This window comes from Adelges cooleyi, unplaced genomic scaffold (assembly GCF_023614345.1).
Source record: "Adelges cooleyi isolate 19-005CV unplaced genomic scaffold, UGA_ACOO_1.1 ACOO_flye_CR_arks_rails_tigmint_CR_PRNA_651, whole genome shotgun sequence".
NCBI classification, from domain to species: domain Eukaryota; kingdom Metazoa; phylum Arthropoda; class Insecta; order Hemiptera; family Adelgidae; genus Adelges; species Adelges cooleyi.
This window is the reverse complement of record NW_026096352.1, coordinates 9,550,891-9,571,216: the sequence shown is the minus strand read 5'-3', so window position 1 is coordinate 9,571,216 and position 20,326 is coordinate 9,550,891. Positions and strand designations below refer to the sequence as shown.

General features: G+C 31.7%; 1 protein-coding gene across 2 annotated transcripts in view; it reads left to right on the top strand.

Annotated features, from left to right (window-relative positions):
• The window catches only part of LOC126844173 (alpha-tocopherol transfer protein), a 31,441-nt gene extending 17,304 nt beyond the window's left edge, over positions 1 to 14,137 (top strand). For both annotated transcript variants that reach the window (XM_050582086.1, XM_050582087.1), the window contains exons 2-8: positions 8,363 to 8,545; positions 9,491 to 9,585; positions 9,673 to 9,826; positions 9,891 to 10,084; positions 12,826 to 12,936; positions 13,019 to 13,169; positions 13,621 to 14,137. In XM_050582086.1, the coding sequence (XP_050438043.1) occupies positions 8,363 to 8,545; positions 9,491 to 9,585; positions 9,673 to 9,826; positions 9,891 to 10,084; positions 12,826 to 12,936; positions 13,019 to 13,169; positions 13,621 to 13,655 (923 nt within the window). In that variant the 3' untranslated portion in view covers positions 13,656 to 14,137. The remainder of the gene's footprint in view (positions 1 to 8,362; positions 8,546 to 9,490; positions 9,586 to 9,672; positions 9,827 to 9,890; positions 10,085 to 12,825; positions 12,937 to 13,018; positions 13,170 to 13,620) is intronic.
• Positions 14,138 to 20,326: the final 6,189 nt, after the last annotated feature.

Sequence of the window (20,326 nt, the reverse complement as noted above, 5' to 3'; positions counted from 1 at the left end):
ACATAGTACAAACTATTCTTTGTTTATTATCGGACGTCTGTATTTTTTAATGTAGGAATGACCTTAATATACATTGTCGGTGTTTTTAATAACTGGGTCGGTTGTGGTCTAGATAAAGCCATACTGTACAATAATAATAACATAACTAGGTGTAAAGTTGCTCATTCTTAATAGTATAAAAATGTGTACGCGCCCGATAAGGGACTATTAGGACATTGGGCCATAGCGTGTGGTTCGTTATTGTTTTCTTTTTGTCTTTTCATCTACAACAATCTAGTTAACGACCTAGACCTTGAATGGCCGTGTAATGATAGCAAGTGATGTTCCGTGTCGTTTAACGAAAAATAATTACGTATAATATAGTGTCAAATGTGTAATGTAAGCGTTATCGACGTTTGTCGGGCAGACGCGTTTGTTTAAAAACTAAAAAAAGTATTACGGAACAATTTGTTTTCGATTCGTCGGTGTCTTATGGATTTTGCACTTACTGTCCAAGGACATGTTCAACCGCAGTTGTTCGGGATTAGGTTATCTCATCTATAATCTACTGTAACAAATCACGCATAATGGTCGGTAAATATTGCTTGTATTTTTTTTTCTAAAATGTTTTCTACAAAGCAATTTTTGCTTTTCACTATTAATCTTCATTTTCATTATTACACGTTCATTTAAGAGCAACTGTTTTTCAAAATAACATCTGCTTCTGCCTTCTCCTTATCCTTAACGAACGTGGTCGACTAGCTAAATCCATTCTTTACACACATTTATTTGTTTATCCATTTTGTGCGTTATCCACTTGATCAGTTATTTTTTTTTAACACTCATCCACTTCTTTTTCGGCCAACTTTATTATAGTATATCTTACCTGTTTTATTATTTAAAGCTTTATTTAAAATGTATCAATTATCTCAATATCGATTCAAAATAATAGATAAAGCAAAAATGTTAGTTTTTCATTAACACAAGTCTTAAATCTTAGTATATTGCCGCTTATATATTTTATATAACATTATATTGTAGATACATGTTATATTATATTGCGTCCGTGACAGAAATACAAAATAAATTATTTGTCGCACTTCCGGCGATATCCAAGGCAGACCGATGGGTTGGAATAAAACATAAGGCGCTATCAGCTTTGTTCAATACATAATATTTCAATCAGCTTATTTTCCATTTAGGGTTATATAACACTTTGTAATTTATGAGTATACGACAGTGTATAATATTTTATTAATGACCCAATATAGTTATACCGTTTGATAGACGACTGACGCATGCAAAAGTCCCTCTAGGGAACTTTAGGACCGTTAAAAATAATTGTATATACTGAGTGATTCTAACCGACTAAGGTCTTCAGCAATACCCCAGGAGACACGCAAACGTTTACTACCTATTTCAATTTCTAATAAAAAATAATGCTGTAGGAGAGATGTGAGTTATTAGAATAATGAAGTTGATCTTAATTTGTGGACTTTTCAAAATCATTATTCGACGAATCATATTATTAAACCATAATTGGTGGTCACATAATATACCATGATTTTTGACCATTAAGATACAATTTTAATATTAAATTTAAAATGATATTGTTAAAACTCGACGATCTTCGGCCCATGCACTAGTCGCGTTAATAAACAACTATTCTACACAACTATAGTTTATTTTACAGTAGTATTGTAGTTTACTGTTTGTTTTACAGATTGTAAATAATAGATTTCTGTCAAATATAGACAAAAAAACTGAGTGAAGCATGGTCACTATTAATATTGTGGATTTTACGGACACCATTTCATACATATTTTTCATTAATAGTAAAAGAAACAACGGTTTATAATAATGCGTTCCTTGTGTGGTATATATTTTCCTTATGCGATAAATACATATTTCTCTAAGCAAAAATATATGCTCAGGTCAGTATGACTTACTATTTCGCTTTTAGTTAACGATCTAGGTAAATCATCTATATCGGTTTTGTGTTTCACGTTTATACATTACTAATTACAGGTGATCATATACTCAAACTAGATAGTTTTAACTTTTAACTACTGGTAAGTCAATGGAATATTTAATTATAATTTTACTACCTATTTATCTTGTTGACAGAACGTTTACCTTGGTATCATAAAATACAATTCTCGAAAGTTGTTTGATTTTAAAAGAAAATTCGGTCATTATTAAGTACCTATGATTGTTAATTATTATGGAGGCAAATGACCTAATTATAATTTATAATTAGGAAAGTAAAAACGCGAGACACAACAACAGATATAGATGACTTACTAGATCGTTAACTATAAGCGAAATAGTGAAATCATTTATGTTTATATATAATATAGTTTTATACAGGATGATGAATTTAACATAAGACACTCATTTTCTCGAATAGTAATGACAACTTTATAGTTTTTCTTTTTGAAAACCTATTTATTTATATTTTTTACTATATTATAAAATTACTAAATACTTTTAATACATACAATTGATGACATGATAAAGGGTGGAGTGTGGTATTGATTCTATCTCCGTGCGTTATTCAACCGCACTCCACCTACTGTCATACATTTTAAACTTTAATTACTTTAAAAGTAATTACCTGTCCAAAACTGGTTATGGGACTGTCAACATTTTCAGAAAATTGTTCTTAATTTAAAACGTTAATAAAATAATATGTACGTAACCTACCATTTGAGTTTCAAACGTTGATTGTGTTATGGAATATACTAAAAAAGGTGAATATTTGTTAGCCTTATAATTTTGTACAATAACATAATATATAAAAATGTTTTCAAAAAGAAAAACAAAAAAATTCTCATTACTTTTCAAGAAAATGAGTGTCTGGCGTTAAATTGATCACTCTGTATCTGTATGTTACATTAAAAACTTTTTAACAGAAAAATATTAGTTATTACACAACCTTGACGTTCAGGAATCATTATTGGATTTATTCTTTAGTATAATTTTAAAAGGAACTTGACCTTTATGCGCAGACTATATCCTATTGTAAAAAAGTTGTATTACACGTTTTTCTTTCTCTACTGAAATCATCTGTGCTGGAACCGAAGAGGCATGTCGACGGAATATTTTAAATTGACTGTCTGCTAACTAGTTTGGTTTTATTACTCAGCATGGAATTCTCGACAGTACAACTGGAAATACCCGTTGCATAACATAATAATGTAAGTCGTACAGCACACGACCAACGCTTGAAACGAATATAGTGATATCATATTATATGGGATTTCCTTCAACTGAATCCTCACAATACTCGTGTATATATAATTATATATTATGTTTTTTTTAAGATTGTATCATAAAATTATAATTTAACGCCTCCATTAAAACAAATTAAAACTAGTTTCTAATGTACTGTTTTATAAGGTATTTTACAATTTTTATCTGCTCAACAAATTACTCTCTTATTTTTAAAAAATATGCATAGTGTATTGTATACATATCCAAGTGTACGCACGTAATCAAGCCAGCAGATCTATAGCTGATATAGGACGATATATTTGTATATTTTGTTTAATCGCCTGTTTCTACGGTCTTGATTGGAGTAATTAATGTAAATTAATGTTCCCAGTTTAAACGGAAAAGCTTGAAAAACGAAGTCATATTATTATCAGTATAATAGGAGATTTCCGGCAGTGATCATATTGTATGATGGTAGGCCAAGTGAAAAAAGTCTCAATAATAGTAGGTAACTGATAATCCTAATAATAAATAACAATAAAACGTATAAATCAAATGCGTAATAAATTATTAACTTCTGAATACTTCTTTTAGTGAGTTCGATTTAGATTCTTCGCCATAAACATAATAATACGAATGCGTAGTCAAAATTTGTTTTAAAAACAGATTGAACGCATGCACATAACATTTGGCTTATTAATTTTCATTCGTTGCATAATCCGCCTCAAACGTATATACTTAAAAAAATACAAAGGTTCCTTTTATGCGACCTGATATCCACCAGCCGCTGCGGCTTACTTTTTTTTAAGGCCAAAGATAATTAGCAATATTTATTAAAACGGTACAGTCGGATTTTTGGGAATAGACTACAGAGAATAAACACTGTGTATTAACAACATGACATTGTGATAAACAATACAACCAGGTCCTAAGGTTATAACATATCTACTGTTAATTTTGCCTAAAGGTTTTTTTTATTCACAAAGTATTATATTATTATTCAACGTGCTCGGACGTCATCGATGGTCGGTTAAACCCACATATTTGAATTGGGTGGGGTATAACCAGACCAGACATTGCTCGGTTGACCGCAGTGAGCACTCTTGGGATTTTTTTTTCGACTGCTGCTGTATCAAATTGATTACCGGCAGGCGGGTCTATTCCTACGGCATCGTGTTCGTCAGTAATTATTAGCTTCTACTTATTACTATTATCGTTGTCGACCGTTTCCGACACAAATACACAAGTTGGGAGGGACACGGTGTAGTGTATTAGTAATTAATAGTAATTTCAATGGGCCACGGTAAACATAATCGAAGAGTCAGCGGTTTATCTGACAATATTAATGTGAGCGCGCAAATTAACTGAAAACAAATCGACAGAACCTCTTCTCTACCGAAAATTATTTTAGCCGACAAATATATAGATGATTTGGTCATCTAAAAACATATAAAACAGCCGTCCTCGGTTAGGCGATCGCCCTCTCGCCCTCCGGACATCAATACTATCATAATGAATGATTGCTACCGATTAAATACTGTAATATGACATAATATGTCTATGAATGTATATATTAATTTATATTTAATAAAATCGTCAAGTTGTCTGTGTAAAAATTGAGTAGGCTGAAATCAAAAATCACACGCTCTAAAAAATGGGAAAATGTGTTGTCAACAATGTCTTATAGGATTTTTGACGCCAAATCCAAATCTTTGTTTCAAAACATACCGGAACCGGTTAGATTCAGCCTTGAAGGTAGTGGTTAGTATAAAAACTAACAAGATTAGTATTTATCCTGTGAGTTTTCAGTATTTTTCGTCGTATCTAATTTTTAATATTTTGAGTTATAACTTATGTATTTCATACCTTAAGAATCAAAACTCACATGTTCCAAACTTCAACCACCAAAAAAAAAAAAAAAACACGGATGACTACTAAATTTTTTTTTGACAGATTTGATTTTCTTAGCCAAAATTACTTAAGAATAATATATTTTCTATTTCTACATTGCTCATGTAAACCATGTCTACTCTTTTGCTTTTTCTGAAAAATGTGAATTTTGGATCATGCGAGTTTTGATTTCAGCTTACTAAATAATAGAATAGAAATGCCTTCGCAGAGAACGTCATTCAGTATCAAACCAAAAGCCAGGGTGGAGAAGAGAACTTTATTTTACCCGTGTATTGCCACATAATTGTGTTTACAAATTTGGATAGTTAGTGTCGACTAATAAATTATGATGTTAAACTTAATAAAACTGTAAAAATAAAAAATGGTCGTAGCAAGTGTAATTGCATTTAGGTTATCATGAGTAGGTGTTAATTTTTCTTGAACGGCAGACTAGATTCGTCTAAAGTCTAAACCCTAAAATTATTATTTTGTTTTTTTTTTATCATACACTACTCGACTCGAACGTGTTCCACTCGGTCAAGGTCGTCTCTCGAGTTGCTTGTGCAGTGTAATCGCATAATATATCAGAATATATTAATAACCGTTGTTTGACGATTGTTTTTAATCTACGATGAAGGTGTTGGGTTTCAACTAGGTACACCGACTTATAATAAATGGTATTATCATGGACGCAACATCATCAGAACGTGTGAACGTCGGGCTTATGTAAATTTGTTTTTAATTCGGACGGAATATGTACTTACACGTTTATCTACGATATGCGTGACAAAACCAATTACAATCGACTAATCGTCAGCTTTTGGTGCCATGGAGCCAAGTGTACGATAGCAAAGGTCACATCAGTTGTTGTTATTGTGAATTTTGGAAATTATCGTTTTCCATATTCTAAAAAACAAATATAAATATAAACATATCCGAAAAATATATTTATTCTTAAATTTATAATTTTCATACTGAACCAAATGAACCTAATGTTGACAAATATTGTATGCCTAGTATAGCCAATGTGGTTGAAAAACCCCATGTTATCATACTTACTAATGGTTTAAATTCCACAAATATATTATATTATTATGTTTAAAGAACAACAACGGTCGAATCGTATAATATTATTATTTACCAGGTACTTTATCGACCATTACCAAGACGGACGTTTACCTTGTTGTCCAGTGGCCGGCAGTCGTTAGTAAATGGGATATTTTCGATGTATCCAACTCACGTTTTACCTTCGTTCGTACTTTGTCGACTTGTAATAATTGTTATTATTATCCGGTACCTATTTAGTTTGTGGTGACCCTGCGATCTCGCGTTATCTCGTGGATCTATGCAAGCCTCTGTGCTGTGTACGCATCATTTTCGTTTATGTCTGGCTTAAATAACTCGGAAGCTACTGCATGTTCTCACGGTCGGTAATTTGTAAATTATCCATGATACACAGGTATCTACGCCGCTGATAATCGTGATTCGCCATCATTGTATCGTCGCTGCGATTATATTTTTTAAACGTTTATTATTATATTTATCGCCTGTGTTTTATAGTGTAAGTTTTTCGTTTAGTCGCCTTGACGTGTGCACGCCACACTTTGGCACAAGGTCTGTTAATGATAATAACGATGACTACAAATAGAATATATGGTAATTTTTCCTCTTGGTTGACAATTAAAACACCGCTACAACGCATTATGGTTTTTTAATCATCTATATGGTTTAAAACGTGTAATCATTTTCTTTGTAAACTTATTGTTTGTTTGAAATCTGGATTTGTCCGAAATCGCGCCGGTAATCCAACAAAAACTGATGTCTAGTCTAAAAATATTGTAATCTTAAAAAAAAATGATGACAATCGTTCAGACCCTTAGCTATACAAATCGTGCATACATTAATTTGCAACAAATTGTGATTTTAGCAATATTGTGAAACGAATCATCTGATCAGAGAAAGTCAACCACCTTTTTTGTAACCACAAGTTTTCTATTCAGGCGACCAACGTAATTGTGGTAGAGAAACAATATTATGACTCATACCGCGGAGTTGCCAATTGTGACTAATTGTCAACTGACATCGGTTAGGTCTTAATTATGCGATTCATACTCGTTATAATAATTATATAATCCGACCACTCTAGATGTACAATGAATGAAAACAACTATGTATTATAACTAATAAGTATTAGATGTTTGTAAATGGTCTAGGCATGTTACTCAAATTTAGCTTTTCGCGTACATCAGTATGTATTTTCTTTTTTCTGTTGATCAATCCGATGACTAGTTTGCAAGAAATATCCATTCTTCTTTATTAATTGATTTTAATTTCCTCGTATGAATTCTTGGTTCATCACTATTTTTGTCATATATTATATTCCAACGCAGTCTTTCCCTGTGATTTTTACTTTCCCGCACGACGCACACCCTTCTTTAGCTGTTAATCCAAGTAATCATGCTTGTAATCAAGGCTAATCTATAAAGCACGATACGCCAAACGTATGACTTAAGAAGATTTTTTCTGATATGTAAGCTAATATTTCTTGAAGTAAAAAAAAAACCTTTTATTGATTAAATGCCATTTTAGATTGACGAATTTGCTTTACTATTTCTTTTTGCTCTTTCCTTTCGCATATATAATACTTTCAAGTATGTGAACTCTTCTACCTGCCCAGTTTCCAGATTTTCATGTGGATTTATTGTTGTCCTGGTGTTATTACTCCTACTTTTTTTTTATAAAAAAAACCGCCACATCTGGAGGAACCGATTTCGCATTACTTCCTCTCCGGTTGGCATCGTTTATTGTTTATCACAACAAACAATAAAACGAAATCAACGTGTTATTATTCTCATTTTATTTTATTTTATAATACGGGCGTTAGCCCAAAATACAACTTTTTAACAGTTTAACTTCAAAAAACTTAAAGGTTATTAATATTTATATATTACTACTATGGTGCGGAAGGCAATGGGAAACCACCGCACCATAACCACTTCCCCAGGATGGCAACTCTTATGTCTAGTAGAGCAAGATTGTCCAATCGACCTAACAGGTCATAGACTTGTTAGGATATATTACTATACCTACAAGAACTTTTTCTCTTTGAATATTTTAATAATATTTATATTGTATTTCATGTAACCATATATTATGTCGAAATTTCATGTCAATATTATGACGATGAACTAATGTGTTCCAAATGCAATTTAGTTTAGTTTTGATAAGTAGTTGTATAATTAATATATTTAACAAATGTTGTTTTTTATGTTTACAGGATGCGATGCATTCCTTTCGGATTTGGACAAAGTCCCGTGCATCCAGATAGGGAGTTTTACGCTCCGTTTGGAACTCGACGATGAATTGTCACCTGAGTTGCAAGAAGTGGCTCTGAAAGAACTGAGGGAGACACCCGAGCGGAAAGAAGATGCCATCTGCGAACTAAAAAAGTTGCTTGAACGTAAGTGTCAATAATTATGTTCATATTATGTTATTTCTATGTGGGTATGCAATTTGAATTTAGTAGTCGTTGTACCTAACACATGCGTTTGTTTAACCATTGGAAGTTGGTACTATTTTTTCATCTATCGAACATTTAAGTATAATATTTTAATGTCGGACTTGCTGATAAAACAGGCGTTGCAGTAGCTGCACGATGCATAGGTACTTTAATGGTGAACCGTGACCCGTGACTTTCGGGAAGTATAATCTTAGCTTAAACGCGTAATGTTAAATTAAATAAGCTAACTATCGTGCACAAATTATTGTACACTGATGACAAGCACAAAACCGCGCTCTTGAGTTGATAGTAAAATACCGCCAGACTCAATTTATTGCATTGCAATAAGAATCAATAAACTTCAACTACGAATTTTGTAGTTACTCATATTGAACTAGGTGCCTGCTCTTGACTGAAATTAATTTATATACTCGTGACAAGCAATTCTTACGGAACGCCAATTCATTCGTCATTTATTATTGAATTAGTCTTTGTGTTGAAGATTGAATTGCAAAAAATATACAAATCACTATCTAATTGATAAATTCGTTAAAATATCAAAACAAAACATTGTATTATAGATAAGTACCAAAGTTCAAAAAACAATAATCGAATTGCGTGCTATTGCTTAATATTACTGCGGGATTGAATCATTAACACAGCGCTGTAGTTTTCATACTTGTGCAATAGCGAGGGCTTAATAGATGGATATTTAATTTTCTGTGTTTGTTTACTTAATTTCCTTCTTTTTTTTAGAGGGGGGGGGGGCGCTTTTTAACGAAACCCTCCGTACGTTTACCTCACACCTATGCATAAGTTACGACAGGTAACGGTCTGACACCGGCTGTTGTATTACAGTAGTTGGTATAGTGTACTAACGAATGTGTTTGGTCATTTTTGTTGTAGAGGACAAAGACTTAAAGACACCATTGCATAACAATGCTTGGCTCATTAGATTCCTTCGGCCGACCAAATACTATCCTGAGAGCGCGTACAACTTGGTAAGCACGTCGGTCACCTCAAAAGGCTTAACTTAATCCTCATTGATGGTATAATGAATGTTTGCTTTTTTGCTCGTTATTTCGCAGATCAAACAATATTATCAGTTCAAAGTGAAGCACGCCAACATGTACAAAGAACTGTCGCCCAGGACCGAGAAGAACATATTCGACCACAACATACTTCATGTTTTGCCAAAGCGTGACCAACACGGGCGCCGTATATTAGTCATCGAATTAGGAAGTGAGTTTTCAGACTATGGCTGTGATTCGACGACCTTGGTTTTATTGTATTTTTCCCTTCTCAGAGAAATGGAAACATAAGAAGTGCACGTTGGACGAGGTGTTCAAAGGCGCAGTTATATTCTTGGAGGCGGCCTTGCTGGAACCTGCCACCCAAGTTGCTGGCGCTCTAGTCATATTCGATATGGACGGCCTTACGCTGCAGCAGACGTGGCAGTTCAGTCCGCCGTTTGCCAAGAGGATCGTCGATTGGCTTCAAGTTGGCACCGTTACATTATTAATAAAAAAAAACTCAAGTACTTGTTCGTGGGTCAAGTCTGGCCTATGCCTAGCCTTTTAATGAAAGAGATCGGAAACATCTTAAGCAACCCATTTAGGATCATCGTTGCTTCCTTCCGAGGAATAGGTTTCCTGACGAATTCGTCCCGTGAGAGAGATACCGTTGTGTATAATTATTTCCTAAATCTACCACACACCTGTATGCACCCCCGACTTGACTAATTTCCAGAATTTATCTATACAATTAATTTTGCTTGAATTCCTTTTGGCTACAGACGTTTTCTATAGTTTTTTCAAGTATGTTGGCTGTTCCGTTCTGGGAATATTAGTTTGTGTAATTTGGAGTGCTATGAAATGATTTATCTTATAATTATATAGGTATACACTGTAACGTTAATGTACATGTTTGTAATACAACATCGCTTTCTGTCAGAAGAATTGTATAACCTTGCGCTTATAAGGCTGTTGCTGTGTGTATATATTTAACAACGTGTACCTAAAGCAGAGATCCGAACGTGAAGATTTTTTTAATGAATGATGATGGTTCACCAACTTGTTTTTTAATTTTCAAGTTGAATTATGGGGCACTGTAATCTTTTATAGTGTTTATAAAATTCTACGGTGTTGCCTTTTTATAATCAGTGTGTGAATATCAATTTTTATTATAGTTTTTAATTAAAAAAGTCTTATAGTAATTATATTTAAACGGCAAATCCTTACAATATTTTATTCTTGTTATTTGGACATCATTGTAATGGGCTAAACAATTTAAGACCTTGAGCATCCTACCAAATGCATCCTAAATACAAACAATAAACAAAGCAATAAAAAAACACCTTATGCCCATTTTCATGGAATTGTGACTATGTTTAGATTATTTATTACCATTTTAAAGCTTTATATCAATATAGTGGTAGTAGTGCCTACATTTTAGAATTGTTAAATATTTTGTTATTCGCTGTCCTTGTTGTTAAATATGTTTTCGTAATTTTTAATAAATTCACAAGAAGTCGCCAATGATTCCAATAACATCACAGTTATGAGAAAATAATATGTTTAAAATGTTTTACAATTTCTGTATCTTAAATCTGCTCGAAAACATTTTTCTTGTGCAATATAAAAAATGGTATAATACACAATTTGCATTGCTTTATACAAATTTTTAAAAATAAAAATGATAAAGAAAAATAGATATAAAAAATGGGATCCTCATACCACCACATCCACGTCATTCTGTCTACGCGATCGCGGGGAGCTCAGAGTATTCAATCAGTCAATAAGTATAAACATGCTATAACATTCTGCAAGATCTCCTTATTCAATTTCTTGATGACCAGGAAATGTACATTTGAGATACCGATCGGCTACGTTTTAAGTGTTGAGAACAGTTTTTTGATCTTTTAAAGTCTAAATGTTAACAAATAAAACGGTAAAGTCATGCATAGCCATTATCAAAGCTCTGAAATACGTTAAATCTTCTTCCCTTAGCAACGTTCTCATCGCCACCGACTCCCTTTCTTGTCTCACTTCACTTCAATCTCTTCCTTTCTCTTCCAAGCTCTCCCCTTATATCTTTCAGATAAAACAACTTTTATAATCCTTACACACTTCTCACGTCGTTGTTGAGTTTGTATGGATTCCTGGCCACGTTGGCATCTCGGACAACGAAAGGGCAGACTCCCTCGCCAGAGCTGCCTGTTTCCTGACCCCAGATCCCTCCACCTATATACAATGGACCGATTTCGTTCCTCCCATACGCAAGGCCCTGCATGTCTCCTGGTCCTCACTATGGAAGAATTCTCCCCCTAATTATGCCCAATTTTATAAAACCATCACTTCCGCGCCCAACAAACTCCCGTGGTTTTATTTCCTCCCTTTGTCTAGGAGAGAAATAATCTCCTTTTCCCGCTTAAGATCCGGTCACAATTTACTCCCATACCACGCCTTTAAACTCTCCCTTAACGATTCCCCATTCTGTCCTCGTCACGACGATGAATTTCCTTGCGACTTCCCCCATCTGCTATGGTGTCCTGCTTTGTCTCAACTTCGTACTCCTCTCTTCACCACCCTATCCTTCTATAATATCAACCATTTTGACACTTATTCCATTCTCAATTCCTCAGTCATTCCCATCATTAAATTTGTCCTTCTCTTCATTGTTGAGTCCGGCTTTGCCTTGTAATTGCTGTAAATAATTATTTTTTAAGTTGCTTGTCTTTGTAAATATCGTCCAGTTTGTACACATTAATTTTTAGCATCAATTCATGAATTTATTAACTTATAATTGTAGAAATAAATAGTTTGTACTAATATTTCAATAAAAACAAAATTAAAAAAAAAAAAAAAAACGGTTAAGTCCGATTTTGTCACCAATTTTGTTATACCTTTCGATGATTGAAGAGTACGCACTTAAATGTTTTTTGAGTTACTTACATACTTTTTCGTGTAACTTTACTTGTTTTTAAATAGTTTGGAGTTAACTTTTTTATTTGATCGTATTCCCTTACTTTATGTCTTTACTGGCGTTAAATAACAAATTTATACTCGAATTTAGCTGTAGATTACTTGTGTGTAATTTAAACTAGAAAACGGGTTCTCTATTTAGTTTAGGTACCATAGTTATTATTTTTTTTGCAATCCAATATTATTTTATTAAGTTTTTAATTAAAATAACTAATTCATATGTCAATTAATCAATGTTTTAATTATTATGTTTTCTAGGATTGTGCCCCGGCCCGAGTCAAGGCAATTCACATAGTGAACCAGCCTGTTATATTTAGCGTAGTTTTTAACTTTTTCAAACCGTTTTTGAGGGAAAAACTGCGGTCTAGAGTGAGTAACTGCGACGAAAATCAAATGAATCCAGTTTTAAATATTGAACATATAAGCTAATAATTGTTGTATTTTTTTGCAGATCACTTTTCACGGTACCGATAGAGCTTCTTTGCACAAACATATCAACCCGTCTTCTCTCCCAGAGCATTACGGAGGCACTCTTGATGTGGCGACCGTCACTGGACCCCAGTGGCACGAACTGTTGCTGCTGTGTGATAAAGAATTCACCGGTAATAGGCCAACTGATATTAGACTTAAACGTTAAAAATTGAGTAGACAAGTAGAGTAGTAGAATCGTTCGCTGACGTGGTTCTACAATAATTCACTTCATTCCCAATAATCCCAAAATAAAATATTATATTATATTTATTGTCAATAATATAAATTAAGTAACGATAAGTGCATAGCTTTCGGATGATTTTTTTCCTTGACTAAGCCATTTAATACTCGTTGATTTCAAGCTCTAATTAATATCTATATCTATTGCTCCATCCATAACTCAATATTAAAAAAAAAAAAAAAAACGTACTTCGCTCACTTGCACAATGTTATCGATAATCTAATATGTTTATAATAGTGTTAGATTACCTCTACTATTGCTAGAAATATTAAGTGTAGTATGTAATTTGACCCCCCCCCTGTAAAACAAATAATGGGTAACGTGTTTGTACTCTTTTACAGCTATCAGACAATATGGTTATATCGGGAAAAAATAATTGTAGTCAACGGAAACTAACGATCCTCGAGTCAAGACCTTAAGATGCCGTATACTGTGGTTGTCAATGGAAACTTCACATCATTTATACTTTAATATAATATTTATTTTGTCTTCCGGTGTTTGTAAGTCTGTTACCTTAAAAATGAATTATTTTTAAGTCAAATATACATATATATATTTGACACATTTTTTTAACGATACAATTGAAGCTCAATGCATATTTAATATTATAAGGTAAATATTTATATTATTTTATTTTTTTTTTTACATAAAACCAGTAGACGTAATGCTATTTTAGTACTGTTTTATTTTTATTAATTCAATCAATGCCATACATTTAAAAGGGAATATTTTTATTGTTATTAACTTTTGTATTCATATTATTATTGCAATAATTTACCATCTATTGAAAATGTGACGATTTTAAGTGTATCGTTTTATAAAAATAACATAACATCTTCATGTTTAGTTTTTTAGAAATTATGTTACTATATCGCCGTACCTATTATAACATCACTTTAGTATTTATATTTCGATTTTATTCTTTACCTACAAATAAAATAACAGAGTTAATTCTGTTTCCAACATTAATTCAAGTTGAAAACGCCGCTATACACATAAATTGTTTTTCTGATTTGTATAAAATACTTTAATCAGGGACTGATAATGATTATTAGTGGTCTGTGGTTTAAATAAATTGTCTAAGCCTTCAGTTTAGCCAATGATAATGTTACGGCTTGGCCAGCTGCTGTACAGTTATAACATACACCATAAGTGTGACAGACTAAACTTATAAGCTGTGATTTATTATTGTTTTTTGTAAAATTTCAGTAACTCACAATTGAAGGGGTCAGTGGATAAAGGTGACATTTTTTGAAATTGTTCAGGAACGCCACTTTTGTAACTAAATTTTACACGAAAGCTATGGAACTTTTGTATATTCAATAGATGAAATAACCTTATAAGAGGGAAAATATCGGTCTAGAGATTCTCTATACTATACTATAACACTGTAACCCTTTTATTTATGCAATAAAATGCAGTTTCGAAAAAAGTGTTAATTAACACCTTTATCCACTGACCCCTTCAATTATATTTTATTAACGATTAATTACTAACCTAACCTAACCTAACCTAACCGTAGTTTTATTTGTAGATTACCTACGTACATAGTTTATGGCTTTGAAGTTTGCTAATTCGTCGTACAATATTGTTTTTTTATGTGTCAACAAAAGTTATATTAAAATTCTATGACCACTACATTTAAAATTAGATGATTTATGAAGAATCATTAATAATAAAGAAGATATAAATACTAGTGATTGGAATCCGAAAATCCGGATTTTCACAAAAAAAAAACGCTATTTAAGCTACTTAAAAATCGTTTAAGTATTAAATACTATTACAATATAAAGCTATGTACCTAAATAAAATATTTTTGATGAAAATTAAAAAATAAAGCCAAAAAAATAATTTGCTTTGGATTTCAACAAATCCGAAATTCAAAAGAATTTAATTTTGAGTTCCGGATAGGACCTGAAAGTTTATGCTCATAAAACAACTAATAAAACCCGAAATATACACTTACAAATTTGTTATAATTCAATTACTAGCTTTTAAGTTAAGACTAATAATTCTAACCACAAAGTCTAAATAAAAAATCGTTAGCATTTCTCTTGAAGACGTGATCATGGATAGTCTCTTATGACCAAACAAACAACTTAAACCCCACATATCTTAGGACATTTCTTTTGTTCTCATATAGGCGCATTTATAGATAAATTACATAACTTTAAATATATTTTAAGTTTTAAGTAACTATTAATTAACCGGAGTAATATAGTATAAAAATAACGTTATTAGTTAATTAGCATTCCCAGGGTGATATATTATTGAATATGCGCGCATTGTTGTCTTTGTTTCTGCGAGGAAATAATGGAGGAAAAAAAACAAAAAAGTTTAATATTTAGGTTAAGGCTCTTTGGGGTTTTGTAATGTTTTGAATTCGTGAATATTATTCACATTCTTTTATTTTTGTTGATGCACAGCGCCGTTAATAACATACCAGTTTTTAAAATACAAACAGGTTTTAAGAAAAAAAAACTTGCCGATCATATTGTCAATATAATCAGTTTTTTTTAAATTTCGGCTTTGGTTTTCCACAGGTTTTACTTACTATTATTTAATTGAAGATTGGTAAAATAAACAATCGCTGGTAGGTAACACAATTTAAAAAGTTGGCAAGTATTAAACGATTTTATAGTACAATAATTTTACAATTATAATTTTGTTATAGTTTTTTCAAAAATAAATACCTACCCAGAGTAGAAAAATTCACAGTATAATTAATTAAATATTGTTGAAGTTATTTTACCTATAATAGTTAATTCAACAATATAATACTCATATGAACGATGCCTTCATTTTTATAATCTATTCTAAGTCATCATACAACTTAAGCAAATAAAAAATATACATAGGTGTATTATAATTATTTGTAAGTACTTTGTTGCAAATTTATTGTATTTCTTTACCTGAGTGAAGCTGGGTACACAGGCAGCTATTATATAAAAATGAATTGCTGTTTCTTGTTAAGTGCATAACTTGAAAATGGCTGGACCGATTTAGCTAATTTTTTTTTTTAATGTTCGTAACAGTTCGAATAAGGTTTTAGCGGATAGAAAAATTGACCGGAAAATTGGAAAATTTCAAGTTTAAAATGTTAGTGAAAGTTTATTCCAATAGATAATCAGCTGACATATGAGCAGTTTGACATATTGCATAGCCCCCCTCCCTTCCCGGGAAACGCAACTAGTGTTGATATAAAAGTTGTTAGTAGTCAAATGTTTACTATTAGTTAGCTAAATTAAGAAGAACTAAAAATTGCCTATACAAAACTCCTTAGTTTTATTTTCTTTTAACATAAATTGTATGTTTTGTTACTCAGTTTTCTTAAAAATAATTGGATATATAATAATTTTACAATAGAAAAATAAAAATAAACCTGCATATTTTTGTTTATTTTAGCAATGTTGTCATCAAATTTAAGCAAAATATTAATTTTAATTTTGTCAATTTTAAGTAGGTAGTTATTATCAACTTCTTAAATATTTTTAAATTATGTTTGATTTACTTTCTTATGACGATAAGCCATAAGGTACAATTATTTAATTTAAATATAAGTTCGATTACTGGTTTTGCTATTTTTTTTTTTTTGATCTTCAATCTCTCGATTGGTTGGCCGCAGCTCTCCAAGCTTCTCTGTCAAAACTCAGCTCCTTTAAATCTCGGTAACTTCCCATGTCCATGTCCTTCATAATTTGTGAAGTGTACTGCATTCTTGGTCTTCCTCTTCCGGTTTTACCATTCACATATCCTTCAATAATTAGCTTCAGCAAACTATCATGGCGTTTTCCCTATCAAAATCCCTTCTATTAATTATAATTTTTCTTTTTTCTTTAATTCTTCTCAAAACTTCTTCATTTGTAACTTTGTCGTTTCATGAAATCTTGAGCGTCTTCCGGTAACACCACATTTCAAAAGCTTCTAATTTTACATTCCATAAGTATATTTTCAGAAAGTTCTTCCTTGTGTCTAATTCTACACTGTTCGTAGTTAGTAAGTGGTTTTTGTTCTGAAATGCTCTTTTTCCTTGTGTAATCCTATTTATAATATCTAACTTGCTTTTACCGTCCTCGGTTATTTTACTGCCAAGATAGTAGTAGTTTTGCACTTGTTCAATAGGTTCTCTATTAATATTTATGTTTAGCCGTTTTTTATCTAATTTACTACATGACATAACTTTGGTCTTATTTTTGTTTAACTTCATTCCGTAATTTCCTAAAATATCTTCCGTCTTATCAAGTAATATTTTCAAGTTTTATTTTTTTTCAGTGCAAAACGCTATATTATCATCTGCAAAGCGAAGTATTATTACATTTTGTCCACCTACTCTGACTCCTACTTGTATTTCATCTTTTATATTTTTTATAGCTTCTTCAATATACTTATTAAACAAAATAGGGGACAGAATGCATCCTTGCCTTACTCGCTTACCAAGTCTTGCTACTTTTTCTATTCCATCTAGTTGGATTTGGATCACTTGATTTTTGTATAGGTTGTATACAACTCTACGATCATTGTATGTTGTTTCTAGTATTTTAAATATATTAAACATTTTGTCCCAATTTACATTGTCAAAAGCCTTTTCAAGATCGACCAAAGCTATTAAAATATCTTTATTTACTCGTATTTGTTTTTCTATTACGATTCTCAATGATTCTCTAGTACCTATATTTTTTCTAAAACCAAATTGGTCATTCCTTAGACTTGAGTCTATTTTTTTTACTCTCTATTCGTGTCTTTATTACTCTACATAATATCTTAGAAGTGAGAGATGTGTCATGTGAGATTAATTGTTCTGTGTTCTTTGCATTTCATTGTTCCTTTCTTTTTTATTAACGTTACGACTAATCCGGGTTTAAAGTCATTTATCATCATTTCTCTTTGATATATCTCATATAACTTAGTCTTCATAGCTTGCCCTCCATTTTTGATTAATTCTACTGATATTTCGTCTATTCTACTAGTTGTATTGTTCTTGGTATATTCGACCGCTGCATCGAATTCTGACTAAAGAATATACTCGCCTTTATCGCCTTTTTCTGCAGTTTCTTCCTTTTCTAACACGCTTTCATTCAAATTTCCGTTGTATAATTCCTTCAAATATTTTTTCCATCGTTTTGCTTTCTGTTCTATTTCCAAGAGTATTTTTCCATCTTTGCTTATCAATGCATAAATACCTTTATTTCTTCTACCTTAGTATGTGACCTAGCCAGCTTAGTCTTTTGGCTCTAATTACTCCAATTATATTTGGTTCTCCAAAGGCATTGTACACTTCTTCGTTTGACCTTATTTCATACCTTTGTGTTACATTATTTATTTTAGGTCCACATATTTTCCTTAGAAACTTTCTTTCTACTATAGCCAATTTTCTCTCATCCTCTAACATTGTTGGCCATGTTTCACATGCATACGTTATGATAGGTCTTGCTATTACTTTGTATAGTCTCATTTTCGATTTCTTTGATAGTAGCTTTGAGCGCAGGTACTTAGATAGTGCATGTAGACATCTGCTAGAACACGTTTCTTAATTTCTTCGTGATTGTTGTTTTGGCTGTTTAGTTCTGTTCTACAAGATACTTAAAACTTTGTACTTTTTCAAATGTGTACTCTCCGATCTGTATATTCCTTGTCTGATGTATTTGTGGTTGTTGTCTTGTTATACACATATACTTGGTTTTGTTTTCATTTATTTAAAATCCTATTGTCTTGGCACTTCGTATTAATTCCTCTGTTGCTAGTTTTATGTCGTCTTCAGTTTCTCTAAGTACTACGATATCATCAGCATACGCTAAGATTGATACAGATTTTCCGACATCAATTCCTTTATATTTATTATGCATGCTTCGAGCTACCACCTCCAGTGCGATATTAAAGAGTATAGGAGAAAGTGCATCACCCTGCACAAAAATGGTTGTAGAATAATTATGTATCATTTAAGTAGGTATACCATCCGAAAATACATTTATAAAGATATACATTATTATACACAGATTTGTACAACATATAAAAACATTTTGTACGTTAGATTACCAGTTTGATTATACTTAATATACCATTATGTTTTTAATTAGTTAATCGAATAATTTGTTGGCATTTAAAAATTATCCTTTAAACAAATAATGTTATCTAGAATGATAATAATTTTTTTTAATTTAACTAAGTAGGTATAATATATAAGACACAAATTAAGTTGTTATTTTACTTTTAAATGTTATTCCTAAACACTACATAAAAAAAAAATGTTTAAGTTCAGCATTAAGAAAGAGTATTAATTATATTTAAACGTAGTAGAACTTTTTAAGTAAAACGAATATTTAAAAAAAAAAAACTATTTTAGGTTTTGCTGAAAACGAAAATAAATGTTGTCATTTATGCATTGAATATGTAGTTGACATTCCCCCAGTGTTTTTAAAACTAAAAAACATTACTTTTACTCCTATTAAATGTATTTTTTTTTTTTAAGGAAAACAAGAATAATATAATCGAAATTATTACTCGCAACTAAACCCTAACCGACCATCGTTTGGTCAATATATTGTTAAACAAGGCACCGGGACCGCCAGGTATTATTGCAGTCTTTAGAGTTGTGTCATAGATTAAATACATATAATAAATAGATAAAATAAATGTATTTAATCTATGGTTGTGTTTTTAACTACGACTTAGCAATATTGGAAACAATCGATTTTGCAACTTTTGTTTGCCTAACCTTTTCTTCAGTACGTCGGCGTTATTAGATTTTATATATTTTATAGAGCAATAAAATATATCATACGCTACTTGCATTGATAATGTATAATAAAACAAACGTCGGCGTTGGGTAACAATTCAGCAACATACTGGTGCAACGGTTTTGTTTTAGGACAAGAGGAAGGAAAACTGCACGTTGCGGTAGGAAAAACGACCGGGTCGAATCTCACAAGATTTTCCGAGAGTGAAATCGCGGTTATTGCTATCAAATATCGTTATACCAGCTACATATATACTACTCGGTTGTTATTATCGTTTACGCTTGTGTACGCCGGTCGTTATTATGGCAGGCAC